General features: G+C 39.7%; 1 protein-coding gene across 1 annotated transcript; it reads right to left on the bottom strand.

The window, feature by feature from the left end:
- Positions 1–619: 619 nt before the first annotated feature.
- Positions 620–21,074, bottom strand: IL21 (interleukin 21). Its single transcript, XM_008928863.2, has 6 exons — positions 20,940–21,074; positions 20,784–20,819; positions 17,312–17,449; positions 16,795–16,875; positions 3,379–3,513; positions 620–817 (listed from the first exon to the last, which is right to left on the bottom strand). Exons 1-6 carry the CDS (start codon positions 21,072–21,074, stop codon positions 620–622), a joined length of 723 nt encoding a protein of 240 aa, XP_008927111.2.
- Between the last annotated feature and the right edge of the window lie 1,811 nt (positions 21,075–22,885).

Raw genomic sequence — 22,885 nt, 5'->3', positions numbered from 1 at the left:
TATTCCTGTTATTCATGTTATAATAACGCCCAGCCATGACAAGTGAAATCCAGATCCTTTCTGTTAACTGTATAAATACGGGAGAGAAGCTGCTTTGTGTTATGCTGAACGTGCTCCTAAGTAGTCATGGGTAGTAATGATTCCTAGAAAAGTTGTGTTCAGCAGAGTTAAGCCTTGTGCATCGAAGTTTTTTGGAGTTTGGGAAAGAAGTTTTTGCATTTCTGCAGCTCTGGAAGCACTTTGCAGAAATGCAAGACTGAACAGCACAGTAGCAGAAAGAGTAGGACTGATTTTCACAATTGCTCTTCTGAAGCAATGGGTTATAATCTGAGGCAAGTGGGCTGAAGTATCCAAATACCATGAAGCCATTTGCTCTGTGACCTCATCATATCTGTTACCATTAACTTTTGCTCACCAGTAATAAAAAGTGCAGGAAACTGAAGCTTCGATCATGTAGTTAGAGGTTTCACAAAGGACCACAGTGATCTGATTAGAGTTTATACTCTTCTTGCTCAATTCTCACCATCTCAATAGCATGTGAGAAACCTATTAAACCACAGAGTGCAAGTTTAAATTACACAATTACATTGTGTAGCCTTGCTCTGGATGATTCTCTGCTTCAACAGGCAGATATGAAGGTCAGTAGAATGTACTGTGGAAAGGGAGGTTGAAATTTTAGTGCTGGTTTGTCACTTGGTCTCTGGACTTTCTTAGTGACAAATTTGGCAGTGGAAGCCAAAGCGATGGAGAAATTTTCGGGGGTATTGGCCTTCCCACCGTTATTCAAATTACTGTACTTTTCATTTTCCATGTCTCGCTGCAGGAAAGATTGACAGTGATTTATTGGTGGCAAATGCATCATAGCAACTTCAGTCATAGATTCCATAACCAAATGCATGAGAGAGTAAGCATTTTGTCCCCCTGCGCTGTTCAGATCCCAGTTTAAAAGTTTTAGTTATATAAAGGAGTTGATGTAGTAGGAGCCAAGAAGTCCTTGAACGTGTCATTTTGTGCCCCTTCAAAAAAAAAGATTTGGATTTGGCATGTCAGTAGTACAACCATGAGGTAAAGTGGGGAACAGTAAATGTGTGAGCAGTGAAAAGTTCCCTTTTTAACCACAGAGAACACCAGTCACAGATGTGTAAAAACGACTGTGGCTTGTTGGACTGTAATCACCTCATAGTGCTCCTGTCAGTGGAATGACATTTGCATCCAAACGTTAACATGTTGCTTTGGGAATGGCCACACTGCACAGAGGAGAATCAAGGGTGGGAAGGGAGAACAGGATGGACCAAAAAACCCACATAAAAACAGGTGAACATAAAGGTACTGTCCGCCTCTGGACAATGGAAAAGTGAAGGAGTTCAGTGTAATGCAGGATGTAGCCCATTAATACTGTAAATACAAATAGGGTGTAAATATCCTGTACACTTCAGGATTTTACATAGGGATAGTTACCCTTATATGCTGAATTTATGTAATATATTCTTTTTATTGCAAATAATTCTTCTTTCAACCTTTAATGAGCAGATCTAATACAAGTCATTTTTTCCTAGATTGAGGTGTAAAGATTTGAACCAGGTATTGAAGTAAAGCAGCAGACTTTTGTCACTGGTTCCCAATCCCTACTCTGCAGAAGCCTTTTCTGGTAATTAGCTTTCTGTGCAAAATTGGAGGCTTTGAGCAGCTTTTGAGGACCTCAGAAAAAACTCTTGATGTTTCCAGAAGGAAATGAAATATTATCACTGTAAAACATCTCCTATTTGAAAGATTTTGTGATTTTGTTTTGGTGTAATATGATTTTTATTTTTTTTTTTTCGTATTTTGACATGAAATTACCCTCAGATTTTGATTCCTCCTGTTTTAAATGGACATATAATGCTGATGGTTCTTTCTTGTCCTGTCAAGATAGTGCAATTGGTTACTGAGTGTCAGACTTAGCCATTGTTAGCACAAGCATCTAAAAATTGAAGCTTATTGATATATGGGTTATATTGATTTCTTTTTTCTCTTTCTGGTGAGGTGTTTTTAGTTTTGGAATTCTGAGTATTTTGGAGTTCAGTAAAACACTTTATGGCTGAAAATTACTTCCCCTGATGGCAGAGGCAAGTGATTCTATCTTTTGAAAAAGGGAGATGATATCAGCTGATAATATTGGACATTAAAATCTCTTGAAAATACTGAGAATTCAAGAAAATGAGAAAATTTACTGCTGAATTGAACTGACCAACTGTTTCTTAAAGCAGTAGAGGAAAAAGCAAATGTAATGGATAGGATGGACCTCTCAGGATGCCAACATCGAGAGGATGGCAAGAGGATTCTCTGATTCTTTTAATCCAAGAGTCCATTCTGTGTTTTTTTAGGAAGTGTGACAATGAGCCAGTGGGGCTACAAAATGTCTTTTTTTCCTTTTTTTTTTGTAGTGTAATAGCAAAATTCATACTGCATTTGCTGCCAAAACCATCAGAAGTGACTGTCACATTGGAACAATTGTGATTTGGCTTTATGTTAAAACAGGACTCAACTACTGTAGAAAATGGAATAGTAAGAGTCTTCATGGGCTTTTCTGAAGCCTTTTGTGACACTGATACAAAAGATCATAGTAGATTTGTTTGTTTGTTTGTTTGTGTGCATTTATTCCCAAACCAAAAATATCACTCCTTAGAAAACACTGGTTGAGGCTTCAAAATTCAGGAGTTCACTGCCTTTCCACTCTTTAAACCTAGACCTGAACTGTGTTGCCAGATTCATGGAGGAGCCCAGTTATGTTGAGGAATTCTAGTTGATAATGCACAGGGCAGTGGTAATGCAGAAATGGTACGGAGCAGAAATTTGGATCAAATTTTAGGTGGAGTTTCTCAGCTCGGACCTTTCTGCACGTAAAATTTGGTGCATTTGTCTGTGGAATAAAAGGCTGTAGCTTATCTTACACTAATCAATGAGTGTAGTTTCAGGAGGGTCATTTAGAAAGCGGGATATGCATATGGGTGGTGTGAGTATGGAGTGCAGCATGCAGGTGAGATGTTTTACCAAGAGTGTGGAGACAAGTTCTTTCATCTCATGGGCTGCATTTTCCAAAGAGAAAAATCACTGCTTTGAATCCTGGCCAGAGCCAGGGCAGGTGGAGGCTGGCCTGACTGTTCATGGTGTACTGGCTTGCAGGTTTTCTCTGCAGCTGTGTTCATGATTATTATTAAGTAAAACAGTTTCAGAGTCTTTGAGACCCTCTCCTTCACGTTGCAAATACAGCACAACCTAAATTATGTTGGTATTTAGGGACTAAAGGGAGCAGTCGTTCCCGTGGCTCCACAACCACTTGTGTGAGACAGGAAGCAAGACAATGAGGGAAGGACCAAGGGCTTCATTTTGAATACTTACTGTTCCAAATGTTATCTTCCCATGCCCAGACTGATCTCCCAGGTTCTCCCAAACTTGAAGTACAAAGTCTGTGCGATTGAGACACGTTTCTCTTAGAGTGCGAGAAACAGTAGCAATTTTGTCCCCATTTCCTATCTTTTTTTAACAAAAAGAAGAAAGACCAATGCAGAATACCTTTTGTGGTTTGTGTTATAATTTCATTATTAACAAATGTGATTCATATGTAGAACTCAGGGGTTTCCCCCTATGCTGTGTAGTGTGTCCTTGTGTGGGGTAATGCATGGTTTTCCCTCTTCACCTGGGTGTACAGTCTTAATTCTTCCTCTTCTCCTAGAAGACTGTATATTAATTTCTCCCTTTCTGTCGAGTCCTGATGTGTTTTTGTAGGATTACCAGGTGTGGTGAAGTGTGACCTTCAACAGGGATGTGGTTTAGAGGCTCCCATGTTGTCATTCTAGCTATGACACTGCCTCCCCCGTTACCTGGGGAAGGTGCTGACTCTGCTTTAGACATCTTCATGAGTAAATGAGAGTGAAATTTCACTGCTACATTTTGCAGGAACTTTGTGCCTCCTTCTGAATAATCCAGTCCTAATCCTGATCTCACAGAAACCAAGAAGTGATTTGCATTGAGGAGTTTCTTCGTTTTGATGTACAGCTTTGGAGCACTTACCTTATAAATTCTGTCTCCTGATTTTGTCTCACTTCTTTTTCCCCAGTGGAATTAGTGATAAAATAACACACTTTTTCTTAATAATACAAGTAAGGGTGACACGTAGTTCTGAAAAAATACACTCATCTCCAGAGCTTATCTCCCTTCGTTCCCAAAGTCATTTTATTGCTTTATTACAATTAACTCCCGGATTGCTGTGGTCAAAAAGTACCTGATCAGCCAGTTCAATACATCCAGCTTCAGACCATCAGAGGGCTTTTCCAGTCGTAATCCAGGGACAGTTACCTTCCCAACTTAGCTCCTGTGTTTATGACATTGCTTTCAGAGCATTTTCTATTATATGGCTAAATGATTTTTCCCTAATGCTGGTTTCTGTATCCTTGTAAAGTTTTCCATGTGGTTACTTGTCTGGTATCTACGAAAATCTGTACATTTAGATTCTACATTGAGAGAAACTGGAGCAGTATTTTATGAGACATATAATATTTTATGAGACATATAATTTATGACATGTCTCATAGAGCAGTATTATTTCTGCCTCCGAAACTCTTAGCAGTGTGTGGCTAAACAAAAATGTCAAAAGGTTCCATTTAAATGCCTAAGGAAAAAACGAAGAGTGAAACCAAGATCTGTGGGAGAGAAATTTCTGATGTTAAACAGGAAGCACAAATATTCAGCAGAAGTGTTTGCAAAAGCATCAGTAATAACTCTACACATGTACACATGTTAATTTTCTCACTCATTTTCCCCCAAGGATGATTATTCTTTTCATGGGAAACTTAAAGTGATCTAAGCCACTTAATTTAATATTTAAACTGGAAATTATGTGAGTGAAAAGAAATAACAAGAAGAAAAATCTGTGTTTGCCAAACACTTGGTGGGAGGAAAATCACCCAGTCCTGTAACCAGGTAGCTTAGCCAGTGTTAAAAAAGGTATTGTGTTTACTCTTTGACCACTTCAACACTAATATTATCTGAAGTTTGTGTTGTATATGTAGCTTCTTATTCTTGATATTCTGTAATAATACCCAACTCATGAATAGCAGTGTTAATTGGTACATTTTAATGTGTTCTACAAAGACAATTAGTAGTGGTTTTTGTGGTTTCCATGTGTAGAATTTGGACACACAGGTCTAAATAATATTTTTAAGTCTGTGTGCCTGGACATTCTCTGCAAATCAGTAGAAGCAGAGAGGGGAAAAAACCAAAGCAAACAGCAAGTTCAAGATCATTGTGTTTGGGAGAACTCCAGATGTACTCTGCAGTGCCCTGAAAATGAAAAGCATTTCCCTTTCTGCTGCAGATAAAAGGGTTGTGTGGGGCCTCTTGCACTGCAGTACTTTGTGAGAATCCTGAATTCTAAGTAGAAGTGAAAGGACTTTTACTTGTGTTCAGAAACTAAGTTGATGTTTTTTTCCATCCAGAAGGGAATTGAAAGGTTGTAAGGAGAAAACAACAAAAGAAAAAAAATCAGAATAAGAATATGAGTAGGCCTTGACTCAATGTTTTATTATATTTAAAAAGTACAGGTACATTAGTCATATTCTCTGAAGGATTTCTTGTAAAGGAGATTTGCTGCTTGTAAGCTTTTCCTGTGATTAGTTTTTAATGAAAGTATTTTTTAAATTAAGTGAATTGGTAGTTTGGAAATTGATAACTATGGAAACTGAAACAACCTGCTCCTGACTTTCAGGGACACTGAGTGGCACGAGCACCGTGCAGAGAGCTGTGCAGAGGAGGCCATTTCTTCTGAGGCTGAGCTGCGTGGTTCTCAGGAAACCCCAGGAGAGGGTACAGTACCTGTTGTGAGGCCCCATCTGCTGGTGCCTCCTCCTCTGGCTGGTGCCTCCTCCTCTGGCTGCTGCCCGTGGCTGTGTGTCAGGTACAGGGTGTACTCTGTGTTCTCCTGTGGCAGTTCTGTGGGGACAGATCCCTCTGCTTTCAGTGAAGGGTTGGCATTACCCCTCTTGTGTAATCATGTCCCTTGTCTGCTCCACAGCAAAGAAGTGATGGCTGCTGGGTGTTATTTCAGTCTACTAATATATTGTACCAGTAATGCTTTGATGGTTTCTGAGTGAGTTTACAGGAAAGAGGAACAGAAGAATTGACTGTTGTGGCACTTTGGCCTGAGGTTGTTGGTTAATGTTCCATTATTCCACTTCCCAAATACCTGTCTCTGCTGTGATCCCTAGCTGAAGAACAACTTGCCAGGCTTTGTCCTGCAAAGTATCACTTCATCTTAGCAGCTTATTGCCTAGTTAGACTTCAACCATAGTGATACAGGCAGAATAAAAAAATCATTGCTGCTTGAGGCCATGATTGTAATGAGGTTGTAGTGCCAGGCAGGGAAGTCTGAAACTGTGGAACTTGAAATCCTAAGTCATAAAACTTCAGCTGTCTTGCTTCATATCAGCCAAGAAACATGCACTGCTTCTATACCAGGATACCAGCCTGTCCAGCCTGTATGTACTAAAATCCAAGGAATTCCTGAACCTAAGAACTTGCATGTTCTGAATGCTGGGAACATGGCTGTTAGCAGAAACAAGGTACCTTCTGGCACTGAATTATTTTACTGCTGCAGTCTTCAGGCTAGAGATTTGCACAGGAACAGTTGCCCTCAGGCTTCAGTGGGAGATGTTGACAGTGGTTCTTTTGTTTTGCCAGTGAGGACTTACTCTCTCCATTTAAATCTTTCATGATAGAGTAGGAATTAAAGTCCATGCAGTGCAAAATAAGGATAAGACAGAGTAACAGGGAAGCTGGTTCCATATTTGTTCTGTTGCAAAGCAGCTGAACTATATTAAATCTGTGTAAATAATAAAAAGATGGGCCACTTCTGCTATGATTTTGGATATCAAAAGTCTGAGATCTAATCACTGTCTGACTCCTGTTAAGGTCATGTGCTAGAACCCATGACCAGTTTTTAGTTGGTTACCATTAACTTGGGTGTGGTGAAGGAGGAATTTAGAACTACATAGACTCAATAATGTCAAAAAGGTGCAAAAAATAAAGTTGGTAAATTAGCACCAAATGTTACAAATATATGAAGCTTTCTGTCTGTCTTATAGAGTTTAAAATACGTTTGCTGTGCCTTTAAAGACATAAATCATTGTTCTTTAACTTTAAAAAGTGAGCGTGAATTATCCAAAGCCATGTGAGTGCTGGTATCTGACTGTTGGTGCAGAGCAGTTTCACTGGAGTGAACTAGTTGTGTTGGTGCTTTGTCTTGATGGAAAATAAAGAGATCTGTGGGGACTGGGAAAGCACCCTGGGTGCCCTTGGTTCTGAAATGGGTTATTGATTGATCAGTCCTCATACAGAAACTTCCAGAGAGGGAGAAGTTTTAAATGACATCGCTATCCATCTTTATTCTTCCATTGACTAAAATCATAGAAACATAGAATGAGCTGGGTTGGAAGGGACCTCTGAGATCAAGTCTTGATCCACTACCTCTGTGGTTACTAGACCATGGCACTGAGTGTCACCTCCAGTCTCATCTGAAAAACCTCCAGGGACGGAGAATCCACCACTTCCCTGGGCAGCCCATAACAATGCCAAAAGAACCTACAGTTTCTTTTATTCCCCAAAGGGATTTACAGTTTGCTTTGTACCTCTGCTGCTCTTCGTCTGACCTTTATCACTGCTGCCCACTGAATTGTACTTAAAGCCTAAAAAAGGCATATGTGTCAGACTGGGAAATTTGCCAGAGAACTGTCTCAAAACCTGACATAAATCTTATCCAGAGAACCAGATAGTCCAGCTAGAAAATACTTCCCCGTCTCACACAAGTGTCACTTTTTCAATTTTCACCTTTTTTCCCTCCCATGTCACTCTGAAATGATTTTGAAAGCTTTCAACTGTTTTAATAAAAAATCACTCAAGAAAGAGCATGACTGATCCATAGCCATCAGTAACCTGTTGACTGGACACCTCCCATCCCAAAAGCCTGCTCTCTGCTCTGCTATCGTGTACATGCTCTTGTTTTTAACAGAAAAAATTCCATCCTGGACCTGAGAAATGGTTTTTGTTTGAAGTTTTGTCAGACTTTCAGTGGAAGTTGTAGAGTTTTGGTTTCGCCAAATTGTTGTCCTCCAGTGGAAAAACTTGCACTGAAAAATTCCCAGCCCTGTCTGCTTCTGAGTTTGCCTTGTATAACATCTTTTTAAGGGAAGTCTTCTGAGGCAGAACAGTTGCGCTTCAGGAGGAAATGTTTTAAAGTTAGTTATTGGTTAAACATGAATAAATCCAGGGGAGGTTCTTGTCTGTGTTTTTGTGGAGTGCTGCAGTGAGCAGCCCACCCTGGTGTTGGTGCCACCAGTGTCAGGCCAGGGCAGTGATCTCAACACAGTGGGAGCTCCTTGAGCTGACTGGGCTTATCTTTCTCCTGATGCTTGATCCCTGCTCCCATCCTCTGGCTGCTTCTGTCGTTGTGCAAGTCCATGTGGTGGTGCAGTGCATGTCTCTGGGGCAGAGGACTGACCCAGGGCAAATATGATTTGCATCTTCACCCTTTCCCCCCCAAGAAATGCAACTGGAGGGAACTGGTAGGGGAAAGAAGTGGGAATGGTTCAAGCCAGCCCTGCCCAGTGCAACAGTTGGAAAGGGAGCTTGAGGCAGTAGATTCCCAGTACTTTGTTCTTTGTAATAAAATTCTTAATGCCAGGTCAGGTTGTTACCTGGTGTTTGTCCAGGTCTTTGTAGGGCCATAGTGTAAAATAGATAGTGGAAAGAACTGGTAAAAATAAAATGGAACCCCCCCCAGGCTGGTTTTAACCAGAATTACTTCAGGTTGGAAGAGCAGTTGCAGTTGCACTTGCCCAGCCAAGATTGTGAACCCAGCGAGGGGTTGGGATTGAGTGAGTTAAAAAGGTGGAGGAGAATGAGGAAAGGAAGAATAATTCTGAAGGCAGTCTCTCCAAACAAAGCTTATTCATGTATGCTTGTCTAAACATATTCCTGTAAAGGTAGGATGGAAAAAACTAGGGTAGCAATGCAGTGCAGCAGCTGACAGAATATGGGGCACCTGGACAGAGTTCAAGCAAAAATATCCACCAGGAAGGGAGGCAGGAAGTTGATAAGGAATGCACCTCTGACATAAGATGGGGCAAGATTTGCCAATGCTTTGTCCTGTCTGGTGTTAATGCAAGAGCTGTAAATGTCAGGCACCATTTAAGTGGCTTATCTAGAGGGGGGAAGGAGGACAGAAGACAGACTGAATGAGGAAGAGTAAATTAAGACTGGAAAAGAACTGAATATGGGAAGAAAAAATAGAGATATATTAAGCAGATGGCATTTGAAATGTGCCTGTAAAAGAGAACACAACATGCAATCAGCAACAAACTTTTAAAACTTTATAACTAGATAGTTTTATGCCTTTTTTCAGTTTAAGTATATTTGATCTCAAGCTATTTTTGCTTCAAAATACCAGTTTTCCACAGAATGAAGTCGTACTCAAAAAGACCCCAAAAACCATCGTCACCATGTAGAAGAAATGTTCAGTCTCATCACAGAGTATGTTTGAGTGGTGAAATAAATCGTGATGGGTGTTTTGAGTTTCCTGTGTGTGCTTTGCTCACAGAACCCAGGCAAAGAGCCTTTAATGTTCTTGATAACTGCTTTTAAAATACAAGCAGGTGAGCCAGATGCTTCTTGCTGTACTGACTTTATTCACTGGTATCTTTATACACTCTGTTTCTTAAGCAGCCTTGAAAAGAGGGATCATATGTGTGGGAGGGAGCAAAATATTGTAGACACTTCCAGCTTGCTTCCTTACGGATACTGAATTTAAAATTGGCCTCAGCATTAGCAAGTGCACATTGTCTGAGGGGGTGCCCTTGGGAAAAGCATTCCTAAGGCACTAGGAGAGCTGGCAGGAGGATGATGTGTGTGTGCTGGGTCCCATACCTATGTGTCTTCATACAGGTGTGGTGTCACTGAGTTTGGGTCAAGGACAAGTAAATGTTGCCTTTTCCTCTTGGAGAAGTTCACCAAACCCTGAAGTATCTTAGTTTGTATTGAAAAAGTCAACTTTGTAACTCTTGATCATTAGTTCTTTCTCAGGATTGGGAGCATCGTAGGTCTTTTTAGTTAAGCTCCCTACATTTGAGCGTTGGTGAGATTAATTTTTACAAGCTGGGCGGTGCCAGCAGGAGGAAGAGGGAGAGAAGGGAGACGGTCTGTTTTCCTTTCTCAGCTGCCTGCTGCCCTCTTGTGCAATGATCGGCTCTTTACACCGGCGTGTGTCCTGGCCGTGCATAAAGGCTTGGAGTTGCTTCTTCATTTGGTGAAGTGCTGGATTTGGGGTGCCAACCTCACATGCTCTTCTATATTTCACTCCCTGCAAGTCCTGCCTTCCATTCAGTCCCATCTTCGTATCAGCTTGACTCCTTTTTCATTTGTTGTCTCTCCATTAATTTTAAGGATTTGAGGGAGGATGGAGAGAGCTGCTCTGTCACAGTGTTAAAGCATTTGTCTGATCTGTTGTGATACACTTGGTATGAGATGTACTGTGTCTTCCACTACGTTTGGTTTATGAGTGGTTCCCTCACTTCTTTGGCTTGAAAATGAAAATCTTTCTGACTTCCTTGTCAGGATGTTCTTCCTGGGATTTAACTTTATGCCACTAGACATTATTAGCATTATGTTCAACTCTTTTTGTATTTTAATGGAATTGTGCAGCTGATGATTATGCACCATCTAAGTGCCTGAAAATCTTTGAAAACAGAAAGGAAATTGGAGGCAGCATAACAGAAGGAAGAAAGTGAACTGGAGTTGGAAAACAAATGTGGGAAATTGGAAGAGTGGGAAGAAGATAGAGAATCAAGGATGAGCACGGAGAGGGGACAGGAAACAGTAGAGAGAGAAGTTTAATATAATAAGGTCATCTTCAAAAAGTGAGAAGAGGTAGAGGTAAGAAGAAGCTGCTGAAGAGCCTAAGTGATGTGGTGAGGGATAGTTTAGTATACACTTCATGGGGTTACAGCAGTAGCACAACTGGACAAGAAAAGAATATTGGGAAACCTTCAGCTGTATAAGCAGGAAAAGGGAAAACTAAATGGAAAGTAGAGAACTTATTTATTATGTTTGTGGTGTATCTCAGAGCTTACTGTGATGCATGATTTTCAACTTACCCATTTGGTGTCTGGAATTGCTTTAAATTTCCGTACAGTTATCAGAAGGTGGCAGCACAGCAATTTAGATCAGCAGCTTGGGCAAAGATGTTTGACTAGGAAGTGTTCTTTTTCTCCTTAGCTGCTGTTACAACATGGTTTATCAGCACAAGTGCAAAGCAGAGAACACTATAGGGCAGTTTTGTTTTGTGTTTGCTCCCACAGCTGTTAGGACAATATGCAGGGGGTGTAAAAAACACCTTATTGAGAGAGCACACAGTACAAACCGGCATATTTGAGATTTGTCTTTTACAGATATACAGACATCTAGCTCAATTTGGGCAAAACTGTGTCTGCACTTCTCAGTAGAGTCATTAGTTGAGTTATTCTAGTGTTGGAATAATTGCCTTTGGCTTGGGAGGCTCTGTGTTCCCTTTTGCATTAGCACTATCCATGCAGTGCACAAAGTACATTGCATGATGTGCTCCAACAAATACGCTAAAAATATTTCTGAAATCTTACTTAATCTGTATTTATGTTTCAGCTTCCTTCCATGTTAAAAGCAAAGAAATGTCTACTCCAAATATTTTCTTTCCTGTGTTTTCTAACGTGGTTGTAGCTCTGTAGGTGGAAATGCTGAAAAGTGCAAGTAAGAAATAAAAGCAGTGTGTCTGTGCAAAATTAAGTGTGTTCTATCAGGAAAGAGAGACTGTGGTGTATTTAGCAAATATGCACTTGGAGAAACTGTGTTAGCCAAAGAAAGTACTCTCAACCTTTTGGCTTGCATTTGAATCCTACACAGTTTGAGTGAGATTGATCATATCTAGTAGTGGGCTTCAATATGTAGTTATCTGTGTGAGAACTATTCCCTGTGGGTTTTCCAGTCCCCTGTAACACATACCTGGTTTAGAGTGGGGTGCCTTGTTCCTGAGTGTTTCTACTTCTCCTCACTGAGTGAAGTCAGATAACTCAGACTTGACTAACAGTTAATTCTGGGTGGATCCCAGCAGCCCTGGCTCCCACTGGTTTCTTGTGTGCCAAGATAGGAGGATTAGACCCTATCCTTTTGCTCTTCCTTCCAAAGCCTTTCGCAGGGAGATCTAAGGTGCAGATTCAGGTGTTCACCACCACTGAACTGTTTGGGAACCAGCAGGAGGCAGCTTGCACATCCAGATCCTTGGGAATGAGTCTGCTGGCTCTTCTTTGGAGTGAGCACATCACCCTCTGTCCTGGATGTAGGAGCAGTTCATGTCTGAAGCCTCCAGTGTTTTATGACAGTTCCTCTCTGTTTCCATTTATTTTTTAAGGATTTTTTTTTTAAAGGAAATCAGGCCCAACAAATGCAGTTGTGTGATGACAGAAAACACAATGAAAGGAGTTACTATTTGAGTCAGTGTTTTCTAAAAAGGAGAGGAATAGCTGTTCAACTGTTTAGTGTTTGTTTTCATTAGAACTTTGTGCTTATTTGTTGTTGATCCATTTTTATTACATTTCAGGAAAAAGGCATTTTAATAAAAGATAAAACATAGCTACCATTTTAAACTATAATACTTATTTTTTGAAATAAGGCACATCCTATTAAATTGGGCTGTGATAAAAGGATTGACATTTCAAAGCAAGGAAAAAATAAGATGAGGAGAGAGAAGAGTGAAAAACAGACTGGATAATTGTTACTTTTATAGTTATGTGTTCATGTGTTTGACTTTTCCTGTTTTGACTCTACACAGAATGTTATCCGATTTTTGTTCATGGCAGTCTAAAGAAATCTGGGTGATGTCACTGAACCTGCCATGAGTATGCCAGAAGGACTTTATTAACCCTGAAAAGCCCATTTTTTAAAAAAAAATATTTTCAAGTGAGATGGGAACAATAAAAAGTTAACGACTCCTTCTTAATGGTTATATGAAGAAGATAAACTTTGTATACCGTGTCCCTGATCTGATAAATTGATGACAGTATAGGCTAACAAAGTTCACTGATTGGCCACTGTCAGGGTAGGAATGGTTTTCAAAGAAAACCAGGATAGAGTCTAATCCAGGCAATCCCAGTGGGAGCCAGAATTAGCTATTAGTCAGTTCTGAGTCATCTGTTCACTCGGTGAAGAGAAGCAGAAATACTCAGGAACAAGTCACCCCACTCCAAACCAGGTATGTAATTTACGGGATGGAAGACCCCTAACTATTCCCCAGGGAATACTTCTCACTCAGGTAACTACAGAAAGAAGTTCTGAAAGAATAGAACAAGAGAAAACTGTGTTAGGTAAAATTGTTTAATATCACAGGCATATAAATTAATCAGACCACATAGTCCTTAGTATGAACATTCCCTTTACAGAAATGCAATAAATAATTAAATTAGATGAGTCAGTGGGTATAAAAATAATCTTCTCTGGAAAAGTAAATATTACACAGAATTGTATATACCATGCTAAAACACATCTTGAAGTGCCTGAAAAGTGCACTTATGATCAAAGTCATAAATATATTGTAAAGCCTCCCTGGGAGGTAATGAGCTTTTACGAAAGGCTTACACTCAGTTAATGAAAAATACATTGTTTCTGCAGAGAGTGCAGTTAGTACAGAGAGAGTCCATCTTACACAAGGAAGTAAGCCAAGGCTGTGTACACATCCTGATGTGTGATATGGTCCTTCCTAGGATCACAAGTTCCTCCTGGTGCATCTTAATTTCTTATTCTGAGAACGGTGTTGCAGAACCAGATGATGTCTTCTTGCACGCTGGTTTGTCGTGCACAGATTTCCTGTTCTTCATTCATCCTTCATTCTTCAAACAGCACATTGAATAGCACCCTCAGCCTTTCATACCTCTGACAAATGGAAGTTAGCACGGAGCCACGGGATCGTGTGAATCAAAGCGTGTTTGAAGTGCACGGAGCTGCCCGCTGTGGCTGCGCTGACGCTGCCCAGAAGCGTGCTGTTAATGAGCGTCAGCTGTGAAAGTTTGGTAATCAATATTCTCCATACACTGCTGGGCTGCATTGTCCAATACTTTTGGTTTTCTGCAAGACCTCAGAGCAGTTAACCCTCTAAGTTATGTTTGTTGCAGTTTCTCACTGGTTTTTTGAATCCTACAAATGAGCATTTTGAGTTGTCGTTCTGCTGGTACAAGAAATGCCCTCAATTAACAAGCAAGTATATTATGTTTAAAACAAGGAAGAAAACCTCTTTAGCACTATGCTAGGTGTGATAAGACCCATAGCTAAAAGGCTGGAGCAAGTCACTAAACAGAAATAGCTACATTGCTTACTGCATTACGTGCTGTCTCCTGTACAAACCCCGGAAATTGCTGCAGTGTGGGCAGGAGTAACCAGTTAGCTTATGACATTCCTGTAGGGAATTCTTTCCATTCATAAAATATCCATCCCAGATACTAAAGTTCCCTCTCAATGCTTTATAATGATTGCTAATAAATAGGTAATGTACAATGTTGTTTGTGTTAAAATGCTAAAAACATTTCATCTGCACAACAAGGCTTTTCAGTCTTTTAGAATAGGCCCTTTTAGAATATTGATTTAAGGCATTTAGCAAGTTACTGGAAAAGACATTTACAAATAAAAAATATATACTGTATTCTTTCTAAAAATATAAAGCTATTTGCATATTTGCATATGCAAATATTCCATGGAAGTGAGTGAAAAGTGCTGGTTTATTGGTTGACCTTCTGGGAATCACCAGAAAAGGCACTTAATTCACAATAAAGGCATTCACTTAAACTCCTCCATAAAAATATGAATGTCGGTACACTGCAACTGCAGGACTTGCTTTAATATTTTCCCAGTTGTTTTTATCCAAATCTGAAATTAATTTTTTCCCTAACTTTCTCTGCTTCTGCAACTTTAAAATGCATTGCAGTCTCAGCAGCAGCCTTGCATATTGCTCACCAGTTGGTGGGGAAGGGACTTCATGGGCGGGTGAGTCAGGAGCGGGGACAGAAGGTGCAGAAAGAACATCCTTTACACTTGGTAGCTTGATTACGTACATAGGAGTGGTAGCTCGTGTTTAGAATGTTCATTCTCATGCAGTGATATGGAAACATTGAGGTACGAGATAGAACATTACTCAGAGTCTGAAAAGCGGTTTTTGAAACAGAAAAAAGAAAAAAAAAAAAGAAAAGTAGAAGAAAAAGATGCTCTAAATCAAAATGGCCATCACCAGAAACAGGGAGAGTTCACTGCGGAGGCTTGGTTTGTTGTTTCCCTAAGGATCTTCCTTCCTCCTCCTCCATTAGGAAGTTCACATTTCAGGACAGCAAAATGTAGAGGCAGCAAAGCTTTTTGTATTAGTTTTCCTTTAGGCCGACGTTGGTAGGAATGGAAATATTTTTAATACGCCTCATTATTTGTGGAGGTAGCTAAGCTTGTAACTTTCCATTGTAACACTAGATGTAGTTTTCCAGTTTCCTGTCTATACCACATTTCTACTAAGTAGAGAGAAAAATTACCTGAAAGGTTAATTTTTACTGGAAGGCTTTACCCTCTCCTCCAAGAGCAGTTCCCTTATGTGGGGCTAATACCTCTCTGGGGGTAAATTAGCAGTTGCTGCTCAGGTGGATGAGTCCAGAGGTTCAGAATCATTGCAAGCAGAATATGGTGGTATATAATTAAGCTGCTAAAAGTACTTTTAAGTGCTGTGATACTCACTTTTACTTTAAAAAGTTTCAGTGGTGTCTCTGGCCTTAGTTCCACAGAAACATTCAGGATTGAGAAGCTGTACAGGCAGGTTTCCACATAACAAAAAACTTGACAGATTTTAAAGGATAAATAAAGCTTAAACTGTTAAAACGGATGAAGAGGAGAGAGAAGGAATAGTGTTAATATAGTACATGAATATGAGTGTAAAATATTGTCCTCTGAGAAAGAGCAATATGCATTTGAGCTGCTTCACTCTGAATAATCATCAATTACTGTGTTTATTAGACCTTTTGGGGTGGCTGGTCATACCAGTCAGTCATGCCTGTGCTGTATCTATGATGTTATGTTGGGGGAGTCTAGGCAGACCCATGCCATACATGCCATGGATTTGTAACATTTGTAAATGTTTTTCCAGTATTTAGAAGACAGTTAAATGCAGGATATTTTTTTTCATAGTTAGCTAAGGTACAGAGCTTATAAATCAAATTGTGTGTGTGTGGTATTTTTGTTCATTTTCTTTAAAAAATTTTAGACATCTTCTGCATGGGATTCATGTAAGATCAAAGCAAAAATATAGGATCTCGAGTCTTTCTAGTTCAGCAGAAGGTGACAGTTAAGTCCCTTAAGAGAACCTGTTTTTGTGAAATTAAAATTTAATTTTCACTGTAGGATCACTTTCAAAACAGCATCCACCTTATGAATAGCCATCCAGAAAAGACTCCTTAATATTTTGGGAGAAGCTTTCACTTACCACACACACACAACACAGCATAAGAGCACTAAAAAATATTTACATTTTTCACATCTTAAATAACATAGTGTCTGCTTTAAGAAGTAGATTTTCAGCAGCCTTCAGCTCTGTTGTGTGCTATATTCGTTCTTGAGTAACTGTAAAAACAAGGCATTGTTAGCAATAATGTAAAATAAGGATATCTGTAATAGTTCACAAAATGTAGAAAGCACCTAGGAGCAATCAGCTCTGCTTACCTTTTGGATTAGTTTTGCAAAGCTCGTCAAAAACTCTTTGGGGGGTTTCTTCTTGTAGGATTCACATGAAGACTCACACTGCTGGAAAATAAAGAAAATCATGCCACTTCTAACCAGCACATCAGAACCATAAATCAGGCTTCAAGCCTTCTCACTGAAAAATCACGAGGGTTGTAAGCAAAGCCTTTTCCAGCTGGAAAAGCTTCGACACAAGCTGTTTCAGAAAGGGAGAGAATTTAGTAATGACACCTTTCCTTCACCTTTTTTGCAGTGATCCCTGTCCTTTTGCCAGCACACATGTGGCTGCCAAGTACATACATGTGATTGATTCAGGATCCCGGTGAATGCCTCTCCCAAAAGTGCAAAAATTGGACATTTTTAATTTCCGAAGTGATGAAAAGCAGATTGTTTTTTCCTAACGAGTTTGCTTTCTACAATTCTTACCCTTGCAGGTGGTGTCTGCTATGGAAAATAAGGAGCAATGATCACCATTATGAGCACTGTGAGGAAATCCTACCTTTCCAGGACTTCTGATGGTGTATTTTCTGAAGACTTTGATGGCTTTGGTGAACGTAGCGTTCACTTGGCTGTTCAAGGGTTGTAATTGCAGCGTGCCCTTCTTGAAGCAGCTCAGAGCTGTGTCCACACATCCCTCCTGGGGCAGGAAGAGAAGGAACTGTTTTAAAGCAAATGTTTCAGTGCTTTTTCCTGCATGTGGTTAGGTTGTGGTCCATGTGTGAAAGTAAGTATCCAGGATATTAATTGAGAATATTCAACTGTACTCTTTTTTTTTTTTAAAAGTTAGTTTTAGATATGCAAGAGATCTTTACTTTGCCTGATCTTGGATTAATTACTTAAACACTTAGTATTTTCTAACTAAAATTTCCACTTGGATATTAATCATGACAGCAGTTGAAAAAAAAATGCTCCTGAAGAGTATATGTTACATGTAGTAGGTTTTCACAAGTATGAGCATTTTATTTTTAAAAAATTACAAATATCTCTCAGTGCTACATGTGGGAATATACCTTTTTCATCCTAATTTTTGTGCCGTTTCCTATACTGCCTCCTTAATAATTAGAGTTGATGTAGAACTATTGAAATGTTCTCATATGATAACATGGGAAACGAATACAGGAAATACCACCAAAACTAACCTAATAGTCAACAGAGAAACAAAAGCAGTGTTTACTGAAGCCAGTTTCTAAGTGAAAGGAAACATTTAGGACTGCTGATTGCACGTTTTAGAAAGGCTCCAAAGCCATCATCCCTGCTTTGCACCCTAACCAGCTGCTACCCAAGCCGAGTCCCATTTGGGTTTGCTAGATGTCACTGCACTTTGCTGCTTGGGCAAGGACCAGGCAACAAGAAGGCAGCCTCCATGTGTGTTGCTTATAGCAAATCTTACTAGCAAAATTTTATATTAGTTAGAGAAAACATTTTATTTTCCTTAAAAGCCACACATTTATGTTTGTTTCAAGCATCTTACTGTAACCGGTCTCGCTTACTGGAAAAAAACCATTCGTTTTTTAAAAAGAGAACGATTTTCCAGCTGAAACTGAAAACGTTTTCTGTCTCATCCGTGATGAGCTGAGAAACCAGCAGTTCTCATCTCTGCTGCCTTTCTTTTTTTGCTGAGTTAACACTCAGCTGCAGGCAGGCCAACAGTCAGACGACCGCAAGGATTGTGGGGTTCGGTGCGTGGTCACGGGTTAAGCACTTCGATGAAGAGGCATTAAAAAGCACAGACCACTGGAAATGTCTGAGAGGGGCTAGGCAAATATTTAAATATTTATCTCAGAGGCAATTTGCAGCACTACTCTGCATCTGACTCAAACTAACTTCACAGATTAGCCTGTAAAGCCCTCACTTGCAGAATTAGTGATGGGCGGGGTTAGATACTGATCCTGTGTACATCAGCACTGAGTTATGACTTCAGCTGCACTGTCTATCACCAGCAAGAAAGTTTATCTTCCCTGCACTCTGGAATCACTTCAGCATTAAAATTACTTTTTCAGCCTCAGCATGATTTTCCTTGAGTTGATGTTGCCTGACATCCCTAGGAAGTTGTGTGGGATTGTATTGGGACTAACAGTCCACACAGAGGAACCTCAAGGCAGCCAAAACAGATGGTGATAAACCACCTAATTTTGAGTGTTACAAAAGGTAGTTTTCTTCTTGAATATTCAAGACCAAATTTACATCTGGCATAAGCAGGTTATCATAAAAGCAGTATTTTTGATATTTGAAATACAGTTATATGAACAACTTTTGATTAAATCAAGTTTCATTAGGGTATGATGGCACCTAATCAACCCAATTGCCTCTTTGGCACACTGTAATTCATATCTTAGTCACCCTGTAGGATGAAAAGTTCATTAATTTGGTTGCTGGTGATAATTACTATTAGCACACTAATATTTTTTTAAATGCTTTTCATCAGAAGTTGAACCTGTATCAATTCAATACTTTCTAAATATGTGAGCTCTCTGTCTTCTCTAGTTTTCAGCAGAGGTACCTTAGGACCTCCCAGAATCAGACTGTAAAGCCCTAAGCTGCAAGTGAAATGTTGTCTTCCTTCCTGAGGTGAGCACGGGTTTTTTTGAGAAAAAAAAAACAAACCCAACAACTTGATGAAGCAATTAGTCACTAGTTGTATTTGCTTTGTTTCAGAGGTAGCAGCAAACACTGTAGTAAAATGACAGCTAATCATCTCCTCCTTTTCACTTTGACACCACAAGTTAGAAAGAGTGTTAATGCAAGAAACCTCCAGCAATTAGTTGGAGGGCGTTGGGTTTGTGCACAGCAGTTCTTTCCAGCAATGCAAAGGAACCTCTCTGTTTTGGTCCTGCTTCTGTGTATTTTCGGCAAGTAAAAAAGGCAGCCACCTGTAAAGCCTAGGAGGAGGCTAACCAAAACTTGTGTGAAATGAGGTGAGTTTCTTTCCTTCTTGAAGCTGCTTTACAAGAGAGTTTGCAGTCCTGAGTAGATAGTTTTTGTAAGAACGCTTAATAGTCCATAATGGTTATTTTTATATGTCAGTCTACATTGTTTGTGTTATGAAATAGTTGTCAGGGCTCAAAAATTTAAGACAGCTGATAACAAAAGTATAATATTATATGAGCCACAGTTTGCTCTAGACCTTTGTTGCATGTTGGGTATTATCAAAGCAGGATGCATTTACCCTCTAAGCTTTTAAGACATGTTGTTACTATGATTAGCATTTAATTTTGTGACACATCCTCCATCCTGCCACTTTTGAGTATGCACAGACTTTCTGTGAGTCTGGAATTACAAATTTACCACATATAAGAAGTTCCTGACCTTAGAAGATGCAAAATATTAGCAATAAATAACGTATAAGTAAATATCAGAATTAGAAAGGGATTCATGGGGAGCTGTTCTTGTATTTTTAACTAGTTAGAGTCCACAGAGACTATATGCAGAATGCAGTTTTGTCTTCCTGTTGATAGCACAACCCTTGCATACAAACAGTCTCAGAGAGACCAGTGTGAGTACATATGAGAGGAAGCACTCTGTGATATGGCCTTACAGTGCCACTCTTGGCATTCAGCTTCAGTGGGAGGGAAAGGCAGTCCCTTTGGAGCTCATGGCACTTCCACTCCCAAAACCCACATCCCCAAAAGTACTGCTGCTCATCTGGGTCTTAAATGAACCCTCACTCTCAGCACTGTTTCTTGAGTAAATGGATCACATGCAACTCTGAATCTGTGAGTGGCTTAGAATACACATATGGTAGTAAAACAGTAATTAGGACGGCAAAATATAAACAGTTCTGCTATTAAATATTTAGAAATAAGAAACTTTTATAAAAGTATATTCTTAGTCTAGCTAAGTTTAGAGTACTAGGTCAGAGATGCGAAGAAGAAGGCGTGTGCCACTTATCAGTGGAGTAAACCAGTACAAAATCAAATTGATTAAAGAAATTAAATTAAATTAAAATTAAAGAAATGGTAAAGCAGTCTCACCACAGGGTTTTCAGGTGTATGCAGCCATTCAACATCCTACAATGAAACAAATCTAAGTTAGAAAACTTTTGAAAGTGATGCCCCTCACAAGATACATACTGAGCAACACATAATGCTTGAAAACAGTCTCAGTATTATGACAAATACTTTGCTTACCTTATCTTTCACTGCGTGTTCTAACTTTTCAATTACCAGGAGAATCTGTCTGTATTTTACTGCTCTGTGTGAAGCTGCAGCCAGCACTGTACTGGAAAAGAAGAAAAGCATACAGAAAATAATCGTCCTCTCCATCCTGATGAGTTTTGTTTTAAAATAGGCCAGGAGCAAAGTTGTGCTGTCTAAGTTTAACACTCCAGTTTGAGCTGTGCCCAGGTATGCTCTGCACCTATCTATATATTGCTCCCTGCTGGAGATGCAGACCCCACCCATTTCAGTTTGGAAAGCTTTGTAGAATGGATTAATGAGTAACCCTTTTTTCTTTTCCACTGGCTAGGTGCATCTATGCAAGCTTGTGCGTGGGGGGGCAGGGATGGCTGGAGTGAGAGAAAATGTGCCCCATCTGCACATTGGGCAGGAAAAAAAGAGAAAAGGGTGAATTCCCATTTTCACTTTGAGTCAAGAAATAAACATAGTAAAAAGTAGCTACTTAGAAACCACAGGCTTAGGTAAACAAAGATGCTGCATTTTTTAATGAATCTCCCCATCTGAAGCTCTTCTGTACTGTTCTGGAGAAATATGACAAGACTTCTCTTCAGAATTTAAATGTATTTATCTTACTTTATGGTTCCAAGGGATGTCTGTTAGCTAGTTCCCCCTGGTATCTATGAACCACCATTTTTACGCTCTCAGCTTGTTAGAGCTTGTTAGAGGTGCGAGTAAAAGCTCATCTTGGCATTTAAGCCAGATTTGCTTGGAACCAGTACCATATATATTAACAGCATTGTGGAGGGCATGCCCACTGGGGCTGAAAATTGCAGGGAGATACATTGCCCTGGGAGAGGTGAATCCCTGCATCCATGTCTGTTACCGGGGTGGGAGCAGTACTGGAAGATCAGGGACTGAATCCTGGTGAGTCCCAAGGGACACTGTCACTTGTGGCAGCTAAACACTTCCTTCAGCAGCTAGGCTTGAAGTTAGTTTTGTAGTTTAATCTCTGCAAAGGAGATGTGATACTGAGACCTGAGAATTCTCTTTGGAATGTAGAAGTGCATTTGTGTTGTGTGAAATCCAAGCAGAAGTCTCTTCAGGCACTAGAGACTTAGCGCCAGCTCTGGGAATCAGTTGGTTTTAAAGTCACTGTTCCTAATATTTCATCACAAAGAGGAAAAAAAAACAACTTTAAATGGCTCATATGTCTTATAATTAACAAATTATTATCAGTATCATGGTATTCATTAAAAGGTTCCTATGTAGAATTAGCAGAGGTTAGTTAAAGTCTTTTGGACACCTTCGCAGTGGTGAATAAGAAGATGACCAAGTGTCTTTTGAAGAAAATCTTTGCCTCTGAAAACCTGAAGATTTCAGATGGCTTTGGAGATGCTTTACAAAAGCTACACAGAGTTTGGACTTCAGTTTGGTGTCTGGTAGTGCGTGTAATATGCTGCCATTGTATAAAATGCACCTGTGTGTTTCTCTCTGGTGGATGAATCTGGCCTGTCAGGCTGGATCACCTTGTTCATTTAAAACTGAGCATTTAGGTTGGTGAGAGCTCTGTCTGGCAGACTCAAGTGTTTGTTTTCTGTGTACAAATGACTGTTTAGTGTTTGCTGTTTAGGTGCTTAAGTAATTTTTCATCTTTCAGAAAATGGATTGCTTACAGGAACAGATTTTACAGGTGTGTGTGTGTAGATAACACAGTGCACTCATGGTCTCATGCATGCACACACAGAATCTTTCCTGGTGAAAGGGAACAGAAATCCTGAAAAATGAAAACTGAAATAAGGAAGAAATAATATTTCCTTCTACCCCATAGTCATTTCTTGAAGAAAAGGTGGTGTGATTTTATTTTTTTTTTAATTTTTTTTTTCCTATGGGCATGTCTTGAAATAATTTTAGATAAGCAGCACAGCTGGACTGTGAAGTACAGAGTATCTCAGTAGGTT

This window comes from Manacus vitellinus, unplaced genomic scaffold, assembly GCF_001715985.3.
Source record: "Manacus vitellinus isolate BGI_N305 unplaced genomic scaffold, ASM171598v3 scaffold_69_pilon, whole genome shotgun sequence".
Taxonomy (NCBI): domain Eukaryota; kingdom Metazoa; phylum Chordata; class Aves; order Passeriformes; family Pipridae; genus Manacus; species Manacus vitellinus.
This window is presented reverse-complemented; position numbering and strand designations above follow the sequence as displayed.

Bases quoted from the DNA above. Each gene is read 5' to 3' on its own strand.
- IL21 (XM_008928863.2), bottom strand. From the start codon at position 21,074: ATGGAGAGGACGATTATTTTCTGTATGCTTTTCTTCTTTTCCAGTACA. The intron at 16,876-17,311 runs GTAGGATTTCCT...TTTATTTTCCAG, and splicing joins CCATCAGAAGTCCTGGAAAG to CAGTGTGAGTCTTCATGTGA. The intron at 818-3,378 runs GTAAGTATTCAA...TCTTTCCTGCAG, and splicing joins GGAAGATAACATTTGGAACA to CGAGACATGGAAAATGAAAA.